The sequence below is a fragment of the Salvelinus alpinus genome, chromosome 1 (genome assembly GCF_045679555.1).
Source record: "Salvelinus alpinus chromosome 1, SLU_Salpinus.1, whole genome shotgun sequence".
NCBI classification, from domain to species: domain Eukaryota; kingdom Metazoa; phylum Chordata; class Actinopteri; order Salmoniformes; family Salmonidae; genus Salvelinus; species Salvelinus alpinus.
Window position 1 is genome coordinate 90,442,208 of NC_092086.1, and position 14,354 is coordinate 90,456,561.

Below are 14,354 nucleotides of genomic sequence, written 5' to 3' on the forward strand. Positions count from 1 at the left end.
TAAAACATTATCTTTCATCAAAGTTTATGATGAGTATTTCTGTTATTTGACGTGGCTCTCTGCAATTTCTACGGATATTTTGGAGGCATTTCTGAACATGGCGCCAATGTAAACTGAGGTTTTTGGATATAAATATGAACTTAATCAAACAAGACATATATGTATTGTGTAACATGAAGTTCTATGAGTGTCATCTGATGAAGATCATCAAAGGTTAGTGATGAATTTTATCTCTATTTGTGCTTTTTGTGACTCCTCTCTTTGGCTGGAAAAATGGCTGAATTTTTCTGTGAGTTGGTGGTAACCTAACATAATCGTTTGTGGTGCTTTCGATGAAAAGCCTATTTGAAATCGGACACTTTGGTGCGATTAACAACAAGATTACCTTTAAAATGGTATAAGATACATGTATGTTTGAGGAATTTTAATTATGAGATTTCTGTTGTTTGAATTTGGCGCCCTGCACTTTCACTGGCTGTTGTCATATCATCCCGTTAACGGGATTGCAGCCATAAGAAGTTAAATTCCGGGCTCTGGCTGGACCACTCAAGGACATTCAGAGACTTGTCCCGAAGCCACTCCTGTGTCGTCTGGCTGTGTGCTTAGGGTCGTTGTCCTGTTGGAAGTTGAACCTATGCCCCAGTCTGAGGTCCTCAGTGCTGTGGAGCAGGTTTTCATCAAGGATCTCTGTACTTCGCTCTATTCATCTTTCCCTCGATCCTGACTAGTCTCCCAGTCCGTGCTGCTGAAAAACATCCCCACAGCATGATGCTGCCACCACCATGCTACACCTTGGGGATAATGGCAGGTTTCCTCCAGATGTGACACTTGGCATTCAGATCAAAGAGTTCAATCTTGGTTTCATCAGACCTGAGAATCTTGTTTCTCATGGTCTGAGAGTCCTTTAGGTGCCTTTTGGCAAACTCCAAGCGGGCTGTCATGTGCCTTTTACTGAGGAGTGGCTTCCGTCTGGAATAAAGGCCTGATTGGTGGAGTGCTGCAGAGACGGTTGTCCCTCTCGAAGGTTCTCCCATCTCCACAGAGGAACTCTGGAGCTCTGTCAGAGTGACCATTGGGTTCTTGATCACCTCCATGGCCAAGGCCCTTCTCCCCCGATGGCTCAGTTTGGCCAGGCGGCCAGCTCTAGGAAGAGTCTTGGTGGTTCCAAACTTCTTCCATTTAAGAATGATGAAGGCCACTGTGTTCTTGGGGACCTTCAATGCAGCAGAAATGTGTTGGTACCCTTCCCCAGATATGTGTCTTGACACAATCCTGTCTCGGATTTTCCTTCAACCTCATGGCTTGGTTTTTGCTCTGACATGCAGTGTCAACTGTGGGACCTTATATAGACCGGTATGTGACTTTCCAAATCATGTCCAATCAATTGAATTTACCACAGGTCGACTCCAATTAAGTTGTAGAAACATCTCAAGGATGATCAATGCAAACAGGATGCACCTGAGCTCAATTTCGAGTCTCATAGCAAAGGGTCTGAATACTTATGTAAATAAGGTATTTCTGTTTGTTTTTTTTGCAAACATTTCTAAAAACCTGTTTTAGCTTTGTTATGGTGTATTGTGTGTAGATTGATGAAGAAAAAAAGTAATTTAATACATTTTACAATAAGGCTGTAACGTAACAAAATGTGGAAAAAGTCAAGGGGTCTGAATACTATCCGAATGCACTGGTTATAGGAGTTACCCATAATATTGATCTATTACCTAGAAAGAGTGCCTGTTTTGTATTTGTGTGAGATAGAGAAAGTAAGTGCAAGGCACAATACCTTCTATTATGTATGCCTGAGTAACTGGGGAGTCTTACCAGTCCCTCAGTAGACTTGATGTTGGCCAGCTGAACTACCTCCAAATGGGCTGACTGAGACACCATCGGGTCAGAGGACAGAGAGATGATGTGATCACACACTCCAGATAGAGTCTTACACTGGAAAAGGGAAGGATGGTGCGAAGGGGAAAAGAGTGAACAGTGATTTTAGATCGATTAGGCATGAGTCGCCAGCCAGTAACTAAATTATGGCGATTCTAATTCTGTTTGGATGTGTTGAAGGGAATTGAAATAAGTGTGCCCACTCACCACATGCAGAATCTTATTTTCTGTCTCATACACAGAACAGTCCTGAAAAACAGAGTCAGATGGAGAGGCAGAGGTTACCACAGGACAATGTGTCAGAGAAGTGACTATTATTCCAGTTATAACAAAGTGGCTATTTGCAAAGAACAGAGAGGTTCAGCACCAATGTCACCAATTTTGGAGCACCTCCCCAGTCTTGGACCAGACCCTCTCCTAAGTGGCATAGCACAGTTTCGCGAGGTCCCCCGCAAGGTCTAAGCAAGCCCCCCCCTATCTAATCTCATGCAATTCTATACATTTTGCCATAAGGCTGAGAGAAAAATGTGCAGTTTCATAGCTAACCTTATGCTATCCTAAAAGAAATCCATGAGGCTGAGAGAAAATGTTGCAGTTTTAAAGCTATCTTCCTGTAATTCTAAACATTTTGTTATGGCTTATGATGTGTTCATATGCTATCTGGGGGGCCCTGAGCTTTTGGGTGGACTGCGGGGGTGCGTCCTACACCACTGCCTCTCGTATGTGCCTGCCTGTCCTTGTGCCAATCCCTGCAGGACCCAGCGCTGAACTAACACTCCCTCCCTCCCTGCAGCACTTCCCCAACAGTATCATGTCCTGCTCTAGTGAAGACGGATGCCTCTACACAGTCACAGCCTTCCCCTATTTATATCTATTGGAACAGCTCAGCACTGCTCCCGCAGTATGAATTAGAGCAACACAGAGAGACACATCCTCCCAGCGTGCACACATACTGTATGGTAGGCACGCAGACCGTCATGCTCTTTACAAAAGGCAAGGCTACATTTGAGTAGCCAGAGGCTGTCCTCTCTCCATGGGCATGATGACACATATAGTCATTTCCCATAGCAGAGCAGAGCACACAGCTCCTGTGTTGACTAACTTAATTGAAAAAAGGCCTTTGAGAAATGTTTGTTATAACCCAGTTTTGGGAAACAGTAACAGTGGTAATGCTAGCTCGTGGTACAGCTGTATATGGGACTGTGTTTGATGGGTTACCTGCTGTACAATCGTGGTGAGCTCTAGACACAGCTGAATCACATTGTTTCTTGTCATGGAGTAGTCTGCCACTGCTGCGAACGGAGACCTGAAAAAGAAGTAGCACCTGGAATTAACCATTAGATCATTCTTCATTCTAATCCCTTTGACTGGACAATACATGTGGGTGAGTATGAAGTGTGTATCGTGTGCCATATTATATATGACAATGACAGTTATCTACAGTGCCCTCCCTAATTATTTTCTTCTTTTGGCTCTATACTCCAAAGGTTTGGAATTTAAATAAAACAATGTAAAAGTGCATACTGTCAGCTTTAATATGAGGGTATTTTCATCCATATCGTGTGAACCGTTTATAAATTACAGCACTTTCAGTGCATAGTTCCATTTTAGGGGACCAAAAGTTTTGGGACAAATTCACACTTTAAAAACATTTATTTAATGCGTCAAGTCAGTTAAGAACAAATATGTTTCTAAACATTTCTACTTTAATGTGGATGCTACCATAATTATGGATAATCCTGAATGATGGGTGAGAAAGTTACAGATGCACAAATATCATACCCCCCAAAAATGGTGAGAGGTTAGCATGTCTTGAGGGTATGATATTTGTGCGTCTGTAACTTTCTCACTCATCATTATTCAGGATTAATTCAGGATTATCCGTAATCACGGTAGCATCCACATTATGTAGACGTGTTTAGAAACATTCTATTCTTATTTACAATAAAAGTGACTCCAAAATAACACAATACATTATTTACCATTTACTTCTATTGGGCACAAAATAATCTGAAACACAAACAAAACAAACAGCAAATGCATCCAAGAAATGTGTAGTCAGAAGCTTGATGTAGTCATTGTGTGGTATGAATATGGGACCAAAAACGTAACTTTTTATTAATTTAATACACATATACTGTAATTAAATTTGTTCCAAAACCTTTGGTGTCCTAAAATGTGGGGACTATGTACAAAAAGTGCTGTAATTTCGAAACGGTTCACCCGATATGGATGAAAATACACTCAAATTTAAGCTGACATTTGGCACTTTAACCGTATAGTCATTGTTTTAGTGTAAATCCAAACCTTTGGAGTATACAGGCAAAATAAGAAAAAAATGCACTGTCCCAATATATACTGAACAAAAATATAAACACAACATGTAACAATTTCAAAGATTTTACTGAGTTACAGTTCATATAAGGAAATCAGTCAATTGAGAGAATTTCATTAGGCCCTAATCTATGGGTTTCACATGACTGGTAATACAGATATGCATCTGTTGGTCACAGATACTTAAAAAAATAGGAAGGGGCATGGATCAGAAAAACTGTCAGTATTTGGTGTGACCATCATTTGCATCATGCAACGCAACACATCTCCCTTTGTATAGAGTTGATCAGGCTGTTTATTATGGACTGTGGAATGTTGTCCCACTCCTCTTCAATGGCTGTGCGAAGTTGCTGGTTATTGGCGGGAACTGGAATACACTGTCGTACACGTCGATCCAGAGCATCCCAAACATGCTCAATGGGTGACATGTCTGGTGAGTATGCAGAACTGGGACATTTTCAGCTTTCAAAAATTGTGTACAGATCTTTGCAACATGGTGCTGTGCATTATCATGCTGAAACATGAGGTGATGGCGGCGGATGAATGGCACGACAATGGGCCTTAGGATCTCGTCACGGTATCTCTGTGCATTCAAATTACCATTGATAAAAAGCAATTGCGTTCGTTGTCCGTAGCTTATGCCTGCCCATACCATAACCCCGCCACCGCCATGGGGTACTCTATTCACAACGTTGACATCAGCAAACCACTCGCATACACGTGTTCTGCGGTTGTGAGGCCAGTTGAACGTACTGCCACTCTCTAAAACGACGTTGGAGGTGGCTTATGGTAGAGAAATGCACATTAAATTCTCTGGCAACAACTCTCGTGGACATTCCTGCAGTTAGCATGCCAATTGCACGCTCCCTGAAAACTTGAGATATCTGTGGCATTATTGTGTGACAAAACCGAAAATTTTAGTGGCCTTTTATTGTCCACGTCACAAGGTGCACCTGTGTAATGATCATGCTGTTTAATCAGCTTCTTGATATGCTACACCTGTCAGGTGGATGGATTATCTTGGAAATGGAGAAATGCACACTAACAGGGATGTAAACAAATTTGTGCACAAAATTTGAGAGAAATAAGCTTTTTGTGCGTACGGAACATTTCTGGGATCTTTTATTTCAGCTCATAAAACATAGGACAAACACTTTACATGTTGCGTTTATGTTTTTGTTCAGTGTAGTATATGACGCTGGAATTGTTCAGTTCTTAAATTGCAGTGCAAGTCGAGGGAATCAAACTAGTTATGCAGAAAAAAAACATGTTTGTTAACTGCATATCTTAATACATCCACCCACACACCCGTACACACACACACATACACACACACTGTCTGGCAGCATCTCACAGAGGACCTGAGGAGGATAAACAGCAGCACCTAACAGACACACTCTCTCATGGCCAACCTCTCAAAAACAACACTTACATAAAAGCTTACTCATCTTTTGTTTGTCAGCTGATAGCTAATGGAAATTATGTAAGGACATCAACTTAGTCATGTTTGAGTGGTCAAAAACAAATCAAATGTTATTTGTCACATGCTCAAAATACAACAGGTGTAGACTTTACAATGAATTGCTTACTTACAAGCTGTTAACCAACAATGCAGTGTTAAGAAAAATAAGTGTTAAGTAAAAAATAGATAAGTAAAAGATAACAAATAATTAAAGAGCAGTTGTAAAATAACAGTGGGTATCGGTACAGAGTCAATGTGCGGGGCACAGGTTAGTCGAGGTAATTGAGGTAATATGTACATGTAGGTAGAGTTAAAGTGACTATGCGGAGATAATAAACAGAGTAGCAGCAGCGTATAAAGGGGGGGGGGGGGGGGTAATGCAAATAGTCTGGGTAGCCTTTTGATTAGCTGTTAAGGAGTCTTATGGCTTGGGGGTAGAAGCTGTTAAGAAGCCTTTTGGACCTAGAATAGGCACTCCGGTACCGCTTGCTGTGTGGTAGCAGAGAGAACAGTCTATGACTAGGGTGGCTGGAGTCTAACAATTATTAGGGCCTTCCTCTGACACCGCCTGGTATAGAGGTCCTGGGTGGCAGGAAGCTTGGCCCTGGTGATGTACTGGGGCGTACGCACTACCCTCTGTAGTGCCTTGCGGTCGGAGGCCGTGCAGTTGCCATACCAGGCAGTGATGCAACCAGTCAGGATGCTCTCGATGGTGCAGCTGTAGAACTTTTTGAGGATCTGAAGACCCATGCCAAATCTTTTCAGTCTCCTGAGGGGGAATAGGCTTTGTCGTGCCCTCTTCACAACTGTCTTGGTGTGTGGATCATGATAGTTTGTTAGTGATGTGGACACCAAGGAACTTTAAGCTCTCAACCTACTCCCCTACAGCCCTGTCATTGAGAATGGGGGCGTGCTCAGTCCTCATTTTCCTGTAGTCCACAAATATCTCCTTTGTCTTGATCACATTGAGGGAGAGGTTGTTATCCTGGCACCACACGGCCAGGTCTCTGACCTCCTTCCTATAGGCTGTCTCATCGTTGTCGCTGATCAGGTCTTCAACTTTTGTGTCGTCGGTAAACTTAATGATGGTGTTGGAATCATGCCTGGCCATGCAGTCATGGGTGAACAGGGAGTACAGGAGGGGACTGAGCACACACCCCTGAGAGGCCCCCCTGTTGAAGCTCAGGAAGGCAGATGTGTTGTTACCTACCCGTAGCACCTGGGGGTGGCCCGTCAGGAAGTCCAGGATCCAGTTGCAGAGGGAGGTGTTAAGTTCTAGGGTCCTTAGCTTAGTGATGAGCGTTGAGGGCACTATGGTGTTGAATGCTGAGCTGTAGTCAATGAATAGCACTCTCACGTAAGTGTTCCTTTTGTCCAGCTGGGAAAGGGCAGTGTGGAGTGCAATAAAGATTGCATAATCTGTGGATCTGTTGGGGCGGTATACAAATTGGAGTGGGTCTAGGGTTTCTGGGACAAAGGTGTTGATGTGAGCCATGAAGAGCCTTTCAAAGCACTTCATGGCTACAGACGTGAGTGCTACGGGTTGATAGTCATTTAGGCAGGTTACCTTAATGTTATTGGGCACAGGGACTATGGTGGTCTGCTTAAAACATGTTGGTATTACAGACTCGGTCAGGGACACGTTGAAAATGTCAGTGAAGACACTTGCCATTTGGTCAGCACATGCTCAGAGTACACGTCCCTGCGGCCTTCTGAATGTTGACCTGTTTAAAGGTCTTACTCACATCAGCTACGGAGAGCGTGATCACTCAGTCGTCCGGAAGAGCTGATGCTCTCATGCATGCTTCAGTGTTGCTTGCCTCGAAGCGAGCGTAGTAATTTAGCTCATCTGGTAGGCTCGTGTCACTGGGCAGCTTGCGACTGTGCTTCCCTTTGTAGTCTGTTATGGTTTGCAAGCCCTGCCTCATCCGACGAGCGTCAGAGCCGGTGTAGTACAATTCAATCTTAGTCCTGTATTGATGCTTTGCCTGTTTGATGGTTCGTCTGCGGGCATAGCGGGATTTCTTATAAGTGTCCGGGTTAGAGTCCCGCTCCTTGAAAGCGGCAGCTCTACCCTTTAGCTCAGTGTGGATGTTGTCTGTAATCTGTGGCTTCTGGTTGGGGTATGTACGTACGGTCAGTGTGGGGATGAAGTCATCGATCCACTTATTGAGGAAGCTAGTGACTGATGTGGTGTACTCCTCAATGCCATCGGAAGAATCCCGGAAAATATCCAGTCTGTGCTAGCAAAACAGTCCTGAAGCTTAGCATCTGCGTCATCTGACCACTTCTTTATTGTGAGAGTCACTGGTGCTTCCTGCTTTAGTTTTTGTTTGTAAGCAGGAATCAGGAGGATAGAATTATGGTCAGATTTGCCAAATGAGGGCGAGGGAGAGCTTTGTACGCGTCTCTGTGTGTGGAGTAAAGGTGGTCCAAAAAATTGTTTCCTCTGGTTGCACATTTTTAACATGCTGGTAGAAATGAGGTAAAACGGATTTAAGTTTCCCTGCATTAAAGTTCCCGGCCATTAGGAGTGCCGCCTCTGGATGAGCGTTTTCCTGTTAGCTTATGGCCTTATACAGCTCATTTAGTGCTTGTCTTAGTGCCAGCATCGGTTTGTGGTGGTAAATAGACAGCTACGAAAAATATATACCGGCCTTCTAGCCATCGCCGATCCACTTTTCATTTTCCATTTGTTTTGTCTTTGTCTTACACATCTGGTTTCAATCCCCCAATTACCTGTTCATTATTTAACCCTCTGTTCCCCCATGTTTGTTTGTGAATGATTGTTTCTATGTAGGAAGGTCCGTTATTGTGGGCTCTGTTTTTGTATTACATTTATTATATGTTGACTAAATACGTTTATTTACTCATATCTGCAGTCCTGCGCCTGACTCCTATACAGCAGCTACACATAGACCTCCTAACATTATGAAAACTCTCTTGGTAAATAGTGTGATCTATAGCTTATCATAAGATACTCTACCTCAAGCGAGCAAAACCTTGAGACTTCCTTAATATTAGATTCTGTGCACCAGCTGTTGTTTACAAATATACTCTGACCGCCACCCCTTGTCTTACCGGAGGCAGCTGTTCGATCTTGCCGATGCAGCGTAAACTCCGCCAGCTGTATGTTATCCATGTCGTCATTCAGCCACGACTCGGTGAAACATAAGATATTACAGTTTTTAATGTCCGGTTGGTAGGATATTCATGATCGTAGCTTGTCTATTTTGTTATCAAATAGTTGGACGTCGGTTAACCTTTTCTCAATCTAGGGGGTGCTGTTTCCACTTTGGAAAATATCGTCTCCAAATTAAACTGCCTCATACTCAATTCTTGCTCGTACAATATGCATATTATTATTACTATTGGATAGAAAACAATCTCTAGTTTCTAAAACCGTTTGAATTATGTCTGTGGGTGAACCAGAACTCTTTCTGCAGCGAAATCCATGACAGGAACTGCGAAGGTCTGAAAACGAGGCTCTGTTCTCAGATCAGTTTAAAGCTCTGTATGTATCCTATGGGTCGACATGAACTGCACCCACCTTCCCCTGGATGTCAGTAACCAATGAGAAGTGGAATGGAGTGTCTACGTAGTTCTCAGAGCTTATAAAAGGCCAAGGAACGAAGTGAGCTCTCTTTTCGTCGTTCGTCATTGCGCAAAGCAAGACCTCAAGATGGCATTTTGAAACGCTCAGTTATCGGCCTTAGCTATATCCGTCTGTAATTTAATTCGATATAGGTGTTAGAAACATCATAACGAAGTTATTTTAAACCGAGTTATATCAGTTTATGCGATTATATTGGTATTTTCAGAATTTCCTTAGTATTGCGTTTTGGGGATTTGGGCATGTTGTGGCCACATAGCTATTGTTAGCTGCTAATTCCGAAGTTGAAGACGACGTTTTACAACCAAGCAACGATTCTTTTGGACAAAGGACACCTTGCCCAAGATTCTGATGGAAGCTCGTCCAAAAGTAAGAGCTATTTATGATGTTATTCCGTATTTATGTGGAAAAATGTAAACGCATTTGTCCGCCATTATTGCGGCACTAGTCTGGCTGTAACACACACTGTATGTCTAGTAACGTTAATTTTAAAAATCTAACTCAGCGGTTGCATTAATAACTAATGCATCTTTCATTTGCTGTCCAACCTGTATTTTTTAGTCAATCTAATCGATAAATAATCGTAAACTTAGGTGCCTTTCCAAGATGGCGCCGGACAGAATGCATGACCTGTTGCCACTGATCACATTGTATAGCCACGATTTGTGCTGCTAAATATGCATATTTTCGAACAAAACCTATATGCATTGTGTAATATGATGTTACAGGACTGTCATCTGACGAAGTATATCAAGGTTAGTCAAAAATTATATATCTTTTGCTGTATTGTTACGATCGCTAACCTGTGCTGCTGGTAAATTGCTTGTGTTTCTGGCTATTGTGCTAAGCTAATATAATGCTATATTGGGTTTTCGCTGTAAAACACTTAAAAAATCTGACACATTGGCTGGATTCACAAGATGTTGGGCTTTCATTTGCTGTACGCTGTGTATTTTTCAGAAATGTTTTAAGATGAGTAATTAGGTATTTGACGTTGGTCTCTGTAATTATTCTGGCAGCTTCGGCACTATTTCAGATTGCAGCTGCAATGTAGAACTGTGATTTATACCTGAAATATGCACATTTTTCAAAAAAAACATATGCTATACAATAAATATGTTATCAGACTGTCATCTTATGAAGTTGTTTCTTGGTTAGTGGCTATTTATATCTTTATTTGGTCGAATTAGTGATGGCTACTGATGGAGTAAAAAACTGGTGGAGTAAAAAAAGTGGTGTCTTTTGCTAACGTGGTTAGCTAATAGATTTACATATTGTGTCTTCCCTGTAAAACATTTTAAAAATCAGAAATGATGGCTGGATTCACAAGATGTGTATCTTTCATCTGGTGTCTTGGACTTGTGATTTAATGATATTTAGATGCTAGTATTTACTTGTGACGCTATGCTAGGCTATGCTAGTCAGCTTTTTTACTGTGGGGGGTGCTCCCGGATCCGGGTTTGGGAGGAATTAGAGGTTAATATGACTGATTGTAGAGGCAGACTGCCCACTCGCCATCAGATCCTTACAAGGCACCCGGACCTACGTCCCCGATATCTCTGTGTCTTTCTCATCCGAATGACAGGGATTTCAGCCTTGTCGGGTGTCTGAAGTAAATCCTTTGCGTCCGACTCGTTTAAGAAAAAATCTTCTTCCAGTATGAGGTGAGTAATTGCTGTCCTGATATCCAGAAGCTCTTTTCGGGCATAAGAGATGGTGGCAGAAACATTATGTACAAAAAAAGTTACAAATAATGCAAAAAAACACACACAACAGACCATAATATCTGTAATATCTTAGTTATATTCCAAGATGGCGTAGCAGTCAGACGTCTTTGTCTTCATCTTGTCATGTCCCGTGTATATATATTTTTATATCTTTGTTCTTCGCATATATTTTTTATATTTTTCTTAACCTCAACTTCAACATACGCTCCTGCAATCCGCCTCACCCAATATGGTATGGATCTGCTATTTTCTTTACTTTAGAACCGGATCCCCCAACAGAAGCTAGCCAGCTAACTAGCTACTAGCTAGTAGTCAGCTAGCCACTGCTAGCGGCCATCAGCTAAACTTTAGCCTGGACAACTCTTGCCAGTCTGCATAGCGCGATTCAAACCAGAGCATATCGGACTTCTTTTTCTCCATATCTCCGGATTCCTACCGTAAGCTCTGAACCTTTTCACCTGGATCATCATAGCTAGCTAGCTGCTATCCGAGTGGCCACTCCTGGCTAACGTCTCTGACCTGAAGCAGGCCAACAGGCTCCTCCATCGCGACGTCCCCTGAATGCCCATCTGCTAGCCTGCTAGCCGCGGCCTGCTAGCTGTCTAGAGCATATCGGACTGTTAGCTGAAGAGGCCCATTGGCTAATTTCTTGGGCCACTATACCTATTTTGCATGCTTTTACTACACGGAGCCCTGCTGATCCATCACGACTGGTCTGCCGAAGTAACTGCACGAGGGGGCTACAACAAACTTCTTCCGTCGCGACGTCCCTCTAAGGCCCCTCTGCTAGCTTGCTAGCCCTATCCCACTTGCTACCACTAGCTGTCTGAATCGCCGTGTCTCCAGCCCGCCTAGCAACTCACTGGACCCCTATGATCACAAGGCTACGCATGCCTCTCCCTAATGTCAATATGCCTTGTCCATTGCTTTTTTGGTTAGTGATTATTGTCTTATTTCACTGTAGGGCCTCTAGCCCTGCTCAATATGCCTTAGCTAACCCTTTAGTTCCACCTCCCACACATGCGGTGACCTCACCTGGTTTAAATTATGTTTCTAGGGACAATATCTCTCTCATCGTCACTCAATGCCTAGGTTTACCTCCACTGTATTCACATCCTACCATACATTTGCTTGTACATTATGACTTAAATCTATTCTACCGTGCCCAGAAACCTGCTCCTTTTACTTTCTGTTCCGGACGTACTAGACGACCAGTTCTTATAGCCTTTAGCCGTACCCTTATCCTACTCCTCCTCTGTTCCTCTGGTGATGTAGAGGTTAATCCAAGCCCTGCAGTGCCTAGCTCCACTCCTATTCCCCAGGTGCTCTCATTTGTTGACTTCTGTATCCGTAAAAGCCTTGGTTTCATGCATGTTAACATTAGAAGCCTCCTCCCGAAGTTTGTTTATTTCACTGCTTTAGCACACTCTGCCAACCCGGATGTCCTAGCCGTGTCTGAATCCTGGCTTAGGAAGACCACCAAAAACTCTGAAATTTCCATCCCTAACTATAACATTTTCCGACAAGATAGAACTGCCAAATGGGGTGGAGTTGTAATCTACTGCAGAGATAGCCTGCAGAGTTCTGTCTTACCATCCAGGTCAGTAACCAAACAATTCGAGCTTCTACTTTTAAAAATCCACCTTCCCAGAAACAAGTCTCTCACCGTTGCCGCTTGCTATAGACCACCCTCTGCCCCCAGCTGTGCCCTGGACACCATATGTGAATTGATTGCCCCCCATCTATCTTCAGAGCTTGTGCAGCTAGGTGACCTAAACTAGGACATGCTTAACACCCGGCCATCCTACAATCTAAGCTTGATGCCCTCAAACGTCACACAAATTATCAATTAACCTACCAGGTACAACCCCAAATCCGTAAACACGGGCACCCTCATAGATATCATCCTAACCAACTTGCCCCCCAAATACACCTCTGCTGTCTTCAACCAAGATCTCAGCGATCACTGCCTCATTGCCTGCATCCGTAATGGGTCTGCGGTCAAACGACCACCCCCGTCACTGTCAAACGCTCCCTAAAACACTTCAGCGAGCAGGCCTTTCTAATCAACCTGGCCCGGGTATCCTGGAAGGATATTGACCTCATCCCGTCGGTAGAGGATGCCTGGTTATTCTTTAAAAGTGCCTTCCTCACCATCTTAAATAAGCATGCCCCATTCAAAAAATGTAGAACCAGGAACAGATATAGCCCTTGGTTCACTCCAGACCTGACTGCCCTTGACCAGCACAAAAATATAATGTGGTGTACTGCATTAGCATCGAATAGCCCCTGTGATATGCAACTTTTCAGGGAAGTTAGGAACCAATATACACAGGCAGTTAGGAAAGCAAAGGCTAGCTTTTTAAAACAGAAATTTGCATCCTGTAGCACAAACTCCAAAAAGTTCTGGGACACTGTAAAGTCCATGGAGAATAAGAGCACCTCCTCCCAGCTGCCCACTGCACTGAGGCTAGGAAACACTGTCACCACTGATGAATCCACAATAATTGAGAATTTCAATAAGCATTTCTCTACGGCTGGCCATGCTTTCCACCTGGCTACCCCTACCCCGGTCAACAGCCCTGCACCCCCACAGCAACTTGCCCAAGCCACCCCCATTTCTCCTTCACCCAAATCCAGATAGCTGATGTTCTGAAAGAGCTGCAAAATCTGGACCCCTACAAATCAGCCGGGCTAGACAATCTGGACCCTCTCATTCTAAAATTATCTGCCGAAATTGTTGCAACCCCTATTACAAGCCTGTTCAACCTCTCTTTCGTATCATCTGAGATCCCCAAAGATTGGAAAGCTGCCGCGTTCATCCCCCCCTTCAAAGGGGGAGACACTCTAGACCCAAACTGCTACAGACCTATATCTATCCTACCCTGCCTTTCTAAGGTCTTCGAAAGCCAAGTTAACAAACAGATCACTGACCATTTCGAATCCCACCATACCTTCTCCGCTATGCAATCTGGTTTCAGAGCTGGTCATGGGTGCACCTCAGCCACGCTCAAGGTCCTAAACGATATCATAACCGCCATCGATAAGAGACAATACCGTGCAGCTGTATTCATCTAACTGGTCAAGGCTTTCGACTCTGTCAATCACCACATTCTTATCGGCAGACTCAACAGCCTTGGTTTCTCAAATGACTGCCTCGCCTGGTTCACCAACTACTTCTCAGACAGAGTTCAGTGTGTCAAATCGGAGGGCCTGTTGTCCGGACCTCTATGGGGGTGCCACAGGATTCAATTCTCGGGCCGACTCTCTTCTCTGTATCCATCAATGATGTCGCTTTTGCTGCTGGTGATTATCTGATCCACCTCTACGCAGA

General features: G+C 43.5%; 1 protein-coding gene across 4 annotated transcripts in view; it reads right to left on the reverse strand.

The window, feature by feature from the left end:
- The window catches only part of LOC139533706 (connector enhancer of kinase suppressor of ras 2-like), a 58,879-nt gene that overhangs the window by 23,671 nt on the left and 20,854 nt on the right, over positions 1 to 14,354 (reverse strand). For 2 of the 4 annotated variants that reach the window (XM_071332038.1, XM_071332022.1), the window contains exons 4-6: positions 3,103 to 3,190; positions 2,092 to 2,133; positions 1,822 to 1,941 (exon numbers count right to left, since the gene is read on the reverse strand). In XM_071332038.1, coding sequence (XP_071188139.1) covers positions 1,822 to 1,941; positions 2,092 to 2,133; positions 3,103 to 3,190 — 250 coding nt within the window. Of the gene's footprint in view, positions 1 to 1,821; positions 1,942 to 2,091; positions 2,134 to 3,102; positions 3,209 to 14,354 lie in introns of all 4 variants that reach the window. The other 2 variants (XM_071332014.1, XM_071332031.1) reach the window with 1 other exon arrangement.